Source organism: Capricornis sumatraensis, chromosome 1 (genome assembly GCF_032405125.1).
Source record: "Capricornis sumatraensis isolate serow.1 chromosome 1, serow.2, whole genome shotgun sequence".
Classification (NCBI taxonomy): domain Eukaryota; kingdom Metazoa; phylum Chordata; class Mammalia; order Artiodactyla; family Bovidae; genus Capricornis; species Capricornis sumatraensis.
In genome coordinates, this window is record NC_091069.1 from 88082068 (window position 1) to 88090808 (window position 8741).

The 8741-nt window shown below is 42.3% G+C and overlaps 1 protein-coding gene and 1 pseudogene across 2 annotated transcripts; one reads left to right on the top strand and one right to left on the bottom strand.

The window, feature by feature from the left end:
* Positions 1-427: 427 nt before the first annotated feature.
* On the bottom strand, positions 428-1335 carry LOC138072595 (protein SCO1 homolog, mitochondrial-like; annotated as a pseudogene).
* A 5578-nt stretch (positions 1336-6913) lies between these two features.
* On the top strand, positions 6914-7300 carry LOC138092971 (small integral membrane protein 20-like). Of its 2 annotated transcripts, none has more exons than XM_068989048.1 (2): positions 6914-7032; positions 7207-7300. In XM_068989048.1, exons 1-2 carry the CDS (start codon positions 6914-6916, stop codon positions 7298-7300), a joined length of 213 nt encoding a protein of 70 aa, XP_068845149.1. The 2 variants fall into 2 exon arrangements, with proteins under 2 accessions (XP_068845149.1, XP_068845159.1); XM_068989058.1 differs by having other exon boundaries at positions 6914-7022; positions 7263-7300.
* Positions 7301-8741: the final 1441 nt, after the last annotated feature.

Here is an 8741-nt window from a genome sequence, read left to right on the forward strand (position 1 = left end):
CCACCTCAAAGAGGAAAGCAAGTGACGCTCCTCCTAGAAATTCAGTACAACCTGTCTGAGCAAGACCTCAAGACTCTAGAGAGGCAGCCACGTGACCAGAGGGCCCTACTCAAATGGGGAGATCCCTGGGATGCGTCTTTTCTGGCTGTATCCTTCCCTGAGGTCCATTCCACTGGCTTCAAGACATCTTGGTCCTCTGGTCTCAAGGCCACAATTTGGGAGACTTTTGGTTGTAATCTTTACAGTTCCAAGAATTTATCCTTGATGAACCCAAGCATAACGTGCCCTGTCCAAAATTTAAATTTTCTCCTGGTGTGAAGGCCTTTCTCTAGGCTGCAGGTATGTACATGTATGTATTGGCTCCAAAGGGAGAAAAAGTCCTTCCTCTTTGGCAGGAGAATAGAGCATGGCCATGCTGTGTTAGTTATCAGCTCTTTTTCCTGTGTGTCCTCATGTGTGCAGCAATTGAACCAGCTATTTCTGCATTCTTGTTCTGGCCAAAATAATCTAGAAATTCACCATCTGGTCCAATCAAGTACATTATGATTGTGTGATCCACTATTATCATACAATGATCCTCATCTTCGTTCTTGGGGCCAGGGCTGTAATACACTCTGAATGCTCTGGACACTTTGTCAATCTTTTCTTTTGTGCCAGTCAAGCTACTCAGTTTGGGAGAGAATTTTTTTACATAACTGGCGATGGCTTCTTTTGTGTCCCTCTCTGGGTCAAAAGTGATGAAAAGTAGAGTTAAATTTGTCAGAGTTGGAATACATCCACGACTTGAATCATTTTTTCTAGTTCTTCTGGACAGAACTAGCTCTTCTAGATCATCAGGACAATGAGTAAAACCAAAATAAATCAATACCCATTGACCGGGCTCGCCAGTATGAGTTGTGAGGGAAAATGGGCCCCAAGTAAAGGCTTTCCAATGCCTAGCTGCCGTTCCTTCTCCAGTTTCTCTGTCTTTTCTTTCTTGAAGTACTTCATTCCAGCCAATAAAGCTCCCCCAATGGCAAATGTGATGGCTAAAGACTTCCAGGAAACAGGCCCGGGCTTCAAGGGGCACGTGGGGTCTCTGCTGCCCTTCCGCTCTGGGGGCCTGACGACCCCGGCAGGGGCGGCATCGCACTGCCGAGGGGGCGGCTCCCCAGGCAGCAGCCAGCGCGCTCCAAGGCCCGCCAGGCCTTCTCTGGCCTCGCGCAGAGCCCCCCCAGTAAGACCCTCGCGGTCCTCTTCCCTGGGCCCCAAACCCGGAATCCGTGAGGCAAGAGATGCCAAAGTTGGCTGCCGGGAAGCCGCGTTATCCGGCGGCATGAGTGACAGCCCCGCCATGAGCTCGAGAGTGCAGGCATATTCTTTATCATTGAGCCACTGGGGAAGCCCAGAGCTTTCTGAGATAGGGCCAAAAAATGGGTTTTAAGAAACTCTCCCGGTGATTCTGATGCATTGCTGATGTTTAAGAACAACTATCCTAGGGAAATAAACTTTATTTAGTAGACATTTCTGCATCATTAACTGACATTGAGTAGGTGGAGTCATCAGTATCAGACAGAACTTAAAAAAAAAAGCCGATCTGGACTAATAATAATAGTGATAGCTAGTTCTTAGAGAACTTGTGTGTGTGTGTTCAGTCATGTCTGACTTTTTGCAGCTCCATGGACTGTAGCCCATTGGGCTCATCTGTCCATGGAATTTTCCAGGCAAGAATATTGGATCAGGTTGCCATTCCTAATCCAGAGGATTTTCCCAACTCAGGGATCAAACTTGCATCTCTTGTCTCTCCTTCATTGGCTTTTACAAATTTGGTAAAAAAAAAAAAAAAAAAAAGTATGTATGAAGAAAGGATAGAGCCATAAAATTGCCCATTAATTTCTCTAATATAAGTTTGTTCAGTACACTAAATATATATTTGTATACAGAGTCTGTTATCAAACAGGCAAACATATCACAGAAGATATATGGAATAATGGAAATACTCTGGACATGGACACAGCTAGTCTTGGCACTGACATTTAAGAATTGTGTAAGACTAGGCATGGCACTTACTGGGGAACAGCTCCTCACTGAGAAATGACAGACTTAGATGATGCCTAAAGTTCTTTCTTGCAACAAAATTCTATATTCTTCATACCATGCCTGAAGTTTAATTTCAATGACATTTCCTGCTGGGTCTAATTTCCCAAAGAGAGGCCCTTGATGCTTAAGCTTATAGAATATAAGGTCAAAGTATCAGTCAGGGTGAAGCAAGTCAAACTGAACCTATTTTAAATTGTTCAGTAGAAGAAATTTAATATGAGGAACATGTTTAAAATGTTTGTGAAGAATCAAAGAGGCAATAATAGGATGATACCCCCAGCTCCAGTGCTTCAGGGACAAAGGGAAGAGGTGGTTTTACCAGAACCCAAGGTCTGGGCTACCTGGAAACAGTTGGGATCCTGATGACAGAGGTTTTACCAAGCAAGTGGATGTATTAAAATCAAGGTGGGAGGAGTCACTTGAATGAAATGTAAACGTGTTGAGAAGGGCTCTTGAATGAGCTGGAGCCACAAAGAGATGCTAGAGCCGTGAGAGAAAGTCTATAGCTTCTATTCTCCTATGTCCTGTCTAATCCCCTTCCAGAGCCTCTCACTGGTCAACTTTAACCAGAAGTCACTGGATAAAGAATCCTAGCAAATGTAGGTTGCCAGGGTCAGTTTTCCTGTAACAAAGAAAAGTTTTAACTGATGCAGTGAAACCAGAGAATCTATTACAGAATCCCTCACTTCTATTTTCAGTGAATTTCTTGTCCTAAATTCCAGACTGATTGGCCATATATTTGATTCTCAGTCCCAGAACTCTGATTAATCAGCTGTGGAGACTACAAACCAAGTATAGTCACTTCTGAATATTCCTCCCCAACTCCTGTCAAACTAATCACCTCCACATGAAATTCTGGTAGCATACAAATCCTCCAAGGAGGGAGCTAGAATAAAGAGACTTATCCTGGAGCTGGTCATCAGGAACATGGCTCTTTCCATGGAAGAGTAGTGTGGATCTTCTTTGGCAGTAGGAGTACCATGTCACTACATCTTCAGGGAAAGCAGCAGGTTTTTAAAAAAGCACCTAGATCTGGTCATGATGGTGCTTCCTAGCTAAGGTATCATGGAGGGCCCCCTACTCAAGGCTGCAAGAGTAACTAAAAAGCCACAGTGCTTCAGCTGAATCAGATCAAGGGGATTCCTTCCTTTGACAGCTTCCTATCAACTACTAGTTGAGTCCCATAGTGCTAGACACTCTTGACATTATTTTCCAGATCATTCTTCCCTTTTGACTTAATTGAACTTGGTAGCATGATTCTCAATTGACTTAAAGACTGAGTCTCTAGCATAGAAATTCTCAACTTTGATACATATAATATCTCCTAAAATATGATTCCTGAGATACAAATTCAGTAGGCCTGAGCTGGGCTTAAGGTACTGTAGTTCTAGACACCTCCCCAGGTATTGTTGGTGGTGTTGGCCCACATGCCTCACTAAGAGTTTTTGTTTTGTTTTTATTGTTGATCTAGGAGGGCCTGAGGCCCAGGTACTCATGGACTACATTCTAAACTCCCCCCCTAAAACATACAACTAAAAGTGAAAACAAAGGCTTGTATATCTGAGTGGATATAGAATCTAAACCACTCTGTTCGGTCATCTTACTCCATCTGAGGACCTCAAAGTGGCATGGAGGTCACGTAACTCTGACGAGACTGGGTAATGCTGGTCTCCTGGGAGTAATAAATGAAGATGCTTCACTTCATTGTATGGTGGCTCAGTTTTAATAACTGGCTAGAGAATATTCTTCAGGCAGAGCAAACAGGATAGAAATAAAGTGCGATGGGAATAAGTCTGGTTGGGTCATGGCCAAGTCATGAACCATGTTGATTCTCCCATTTCACTGTCACTTGCATAGTGCCTGTCAGGGCAGCCAGCTGGTTTTCCTCCAGGACACTGTCAGCATACCCAACTATTTTCTATTTCCACAGATATTGCAATGATTGTCCCCACAAGGAAGAATCTGAAAGATGAATGTCTTAAAAATTGGAGATTCCTTCTTAACAGCTGTAAGGAAATCTGACAGCTCTGAGAATAATATAATCTCTGAAAATGAGATTATATTATTTCACAAGGTATTAGTAATCACTGAGAGATTTATGCTTTGATTGTTCTGCTTCTGCATTGAGGGTCTAGCATTTATTTGTTGCTTTCTTGTCTGTTTTTCTGTTCTATCTAGATTTTTTTAAAGAAACTGAAATTGTTCCACAGGGAGCAAAGAAATAGTATGTTGTTTATATTTCATACACAGACTGAAGTGAGTGATTAGTAGAATTGGTGGTATCAGTGAAAGATAAAATAAGGTCAGATTTCTAGGGAAAAGTATAAATAAGCAAGCAAGGAAATCAAAAGCAATGATGAACTGGGAATTGCTCCAGGATTAAGAGCTTCTCAGGACATTAAGTTCCTTTAATTCTTAGTGGTTTTGAAGTCCTTTGTGTATGTGTGTGTATGTCTTTGTCAGATTTGGATGTTATTATTTGGAAAGAGAACAGAGCTTCATTTTCTTCATGTGAAATCACACAACATACTTCAATCTCAGAACAACTTTGTTGATTGTAAAAATACACCAAATGCTTAGCATTTTCACTTGTATATAACATATTCTCAAGAACTTTCAACAATCCATATGAGTATTTCATAGGCTCTGACTCCATCTCACTTAATGTTGAGAACATTCTTATGAAGGAAATCTTGTTTCCTTCTGAAAACACCTGCCTGCACTGAAGTTTAGCAGGATGAGGGGATTTACCCAAGATCACATAACTGGGAATTTACACAAGTTTAAACTCCAACTCTGTGGTTTCAAATCTCTGTTTTATATCCACATACTGTTAAGAAATGAATGTTTGGGGGCATCAGGGGACTGTGACTGTACCCCTTTGAGGATCTTGGAGCAAGATATTCAATGGGTAGTGCATGAACTTCTGTTTTGATGCCTATAGGTAGTCTGATTATGTCTAAACCTTATAAAAATAAGTTCACCTGGTTCATCTCTGGAGCAGCAATTATCAATTTCATAAGTATTTTGTCATCTGTGTGTAGATCTATTGATTTCCCTTAACTCTTCCCTATTTAGTGTCCAGTCACTTATTCTGCTTTTTATTCTGCTTGCTAATCAATTGTTATAACTTTGTTATCCTTTCCACACATTCCCCTACTCTTCACCCTCACTGAACCAAACTCCTTTGTAAAGAGCTAGAGTGGGTTGTTTCCTCCACTATTTACTTTTTCTGCTCTCAACATCATGCAAGATGGATTGCGAGATGGATTACCTTTAGAGTTGACTCCATTTTATTTATCTTTTGAGATGTGTCTGTAATTGCTAAAGGGACTTCTGCTCTTCAAATTATGCTGAAATTGCTGACTGAATTTCACGACAACTACCTGGAGGCAAATTTGGTGGAAAATATTTTATGTTGCTTCCTGAGCCCCATAATGAAACATGCTATGTTTGTTTCAAACTACCATAGCTGGTTTCAGTCCTAAATAAAGTTTCTAAATTTTTTTTTCTAGCCAAATATTTAATTGTTCATAAACAGCTAGGTTCTTCCAACTGTGCTTGTGAAATATTTGATCTCATTTAGAAGCAAATCATTCATACCCTCTGCCAGGGGACTATTGTTGATAATAATCAGGACTCATATCTGCTGAGGTACTGTCTTCTCTCATGTGGGGAATTCTTAATATGATGGCTTAAGTGCTGCCTCTGCCTGGTTGGAAACCATATTGCTTGTTGCTTTCTGGTTGGCAGAGGATATATCTCCATCTGCATTTACTTTTCCATTTTAGTCTAATACTGCCTGAGGGTTGAATCAGAATTTAAATGTCCTCTTTACTTGAAATTTGTGAAAAACTTACACAGGGAGACATGTGAGTGGAGGTAGTGTGAGATAGCTGGTGCACATTTGCACAAGCAAATGTCTTGAGAGGCTATCTTCTACTCACCTCCTCCTGCATGGCCCTCTTCTGTTTTCACGTCTCAGTTGGGTCTTTGTGGAGGTGAATTCACTGGTTCCGGACATAGTGCATCTACTATAGATAGTTAGATTGCTTTCTGGGATGTAGGTTATATTTTCAGCTGCTGAATATTGGGGATGTTACAACTGGTGGCAAAATACGTGCTCAGATCCATCTGCAGATGTTACCAATTAGGGCCCGTGGCATTTTCCACAGCTGTGGGCCCTAAAACTCCCTCACCTGCAGGTGCAGAATTATCTAACCCTTCAACCAGTGAGAGGCTGGGCAGATGGAATTTTGCATCTCCTTTCTTTTGTGATAAGTGAGCTCTAGTAAATTGTTTTTCTCCGCATACATAGCCCAGTCTCCTGGCTTAACTTCTTCTTGGGACTCCAGCTGCTGGTTCCCAATCCACTCACCCTCTGGGTCTGGCCCAGACTTTCACCTAGAGGTCCTAAATTCCTGGCGTGGCTCTTGGACCTGGCTTTGGACACCTCTTTTAAAACCCACCTGTATTCCTAGCTCTGGCATAGGTTTCTACTTGTACTAAAAACTTCTGCCTTCTGTAGTTGTGCCCTGTCCTGCATCCGCAGGGCAGGTCTCTTGGACCTAAAGACTGGCTCAGATTGTAATCAAAAGCACCACACCCCTTGGATTTGGTAATCTATACTCTTGGCTCCTCTCTAGATTGAACCAGACTTTTATTTCTGCCTGCTTTTCCCTATCCATTTTCAAAGTTGGCCTTGGCTCATAATTTCTTGCTAATGAGAACTTCCAACATGCCACACTTCATTTAGGAAGGTTTCTGAAGCCTGGTCACGGCCCAGCCGGCGGGAGCTGGGTTTTGGAGAATCCGAGTAGCCCCGGCTGGAGCCATGTCCCGGAACCTGCGCACTGCTCTCATTTTCGGCGGCTTCATCTTCCTGATCGGCGGCGCCTTCTACCCCATCTACTCCCGGCCTTTACTGCGGCTGGAGGATTACAGCCTTACAAAGCTGCCCGGATTTCATCACACACCCCGGTGAGAAACAGAGGTGTTCCCAGCGTTGGGAGAAGCCCCGTGCTTCCAGTGGCCCCTTGGTGCCCTCAGCCACTGGCTCACACTCCCTCCCATCACACACACATCCAGCCTGGGTCATACTGCAGCAAGGTGGGAACACTAGAAAAGGAAGAAACAAGCCATAAATCGAGCTGGTATTGTTCAAGTAGACGTGCAGCCACCAGGGTTGAAAGTGTGGTCTGATCCATTTGGCCGGAAATGAGAAGACTAACACCACCTCTAATTATGAAAGTAGACAGAGACTTCATGCTTTCAATTCTGCAGCAAGTGCAATAAGTCACCTGGCTAGAGAGCACTGGCTGGAGCAGAAAACTCTAGCAGGCCATAACGAGTCCTGTGCCTGAGGATCAGATCCTTTCTTAAAAGAACCCTGGAACAAATCATACTATCAGGAGGGTTTTCATGATTTGGTTTCCTTTCTAAAAATGAAGCTGTCTCACTCTGCTGGTATTGAATACTATCTACATATTATTCAGTTTCTACCTCTTAGCCAGCCAAGCTGTGATATGAATACAAGCAACCGGTAGACTGGGGAAGATCCTAGACTGTTTTGCCATGCTCCAAATAGGAAATTTCAGGGGAAAACTACCATATTAAGCAGCCTCATAGGGCTCTTTGAAAATGTTAAAGTTGATAAAACTCTTTGAGAACAAGGTACATTTTTACTCTTTAAGAATGAATAGTTCAACTCAACTATCTCATAAGGAAGGTTGCTTCATGTTGAGAAATAAATAAATTTGAAGCAAACTAAGTGGGTATGCATGCCTATTAGAAATCATTGTTGAATTGACTGAAGTGAAAATGTATATATTAAAATGATTTCTCTTACTTCAAAAAAAAAGGGAAGATTTCTCATACATGTAAAATCACCTGCTACATATGTACAATTTAGCATGGTTTAATAGCGCCGAAGAATTGATGCTTTCGAACTGTGGTGTTGGAGAAGACCCTTGAGAGTCCCTTGGACTGCAAGGAGATCCAACCAGTCCATTCTGAAGGAGATCAGCCCTGGGATTTCTTTGGAATAAATGATGCTAAAGCTGAAACTCCAGTACTTTGGCCACCTCATGCGAAGAGTTGACTCACTGGAAAAGACTCTGATGATGGGAGGGATTGGGGGCAAGAGGAGAAGGGGATGACAGAGGATGAGATGGCTGGATGGCATCACTGGCTCGATGGACATGAGTCTGAGTGAACTCTGGGAGTTGGTGATGGACAGGGAGGCCTGGTGTGCTGCGATTCATGGGGTCGCAAAGAGTCGGACACGACTGAGCGACTGAACTGAACTGAACTGAACTGAATAGCATCACATGCAACAATAAAGTAAAAGAAAAATAGAATTTCAGAGTTTTCTTATATCTTAATGTAGTTTTAGTTTCTTTCTGACCCCTCCCCACATTTTTTTAAGATTTGTCTTAAAAAAGTTAATAAAAGGTGACTAATACCTTTATATATTCTTTTTATTCCAGCCAAACAACTCCACTTTGAGCTAGGTGTTATTTATTCCCTACTGGCAGATGAAGAAACTGAGACTTAGAGGGAAAAACAATTTGCCCCAAATCATACATACGTTAGACATAACTGGCATAGTTCAAGCCCAGGTACTTCTGACATGCAAACCCCATTTAACTCTTCAGAACCAA

Coding starts and splice junctions, on each gene's coding strand:
- LOC138092971 (XM_068989048.1), top strand. CDS start 6,914: ATGTCCCGGAACCTGCGCACTGCTCTCATTTTCGGCGGCTTCATCTTC. Junction 7,033..7,206: donor GAGGATTACAGCCTTACAAA/GCTGCCCGGATT, acceptor ACACTAGAAAAG/GAAGAAACAAGCCATAAATC.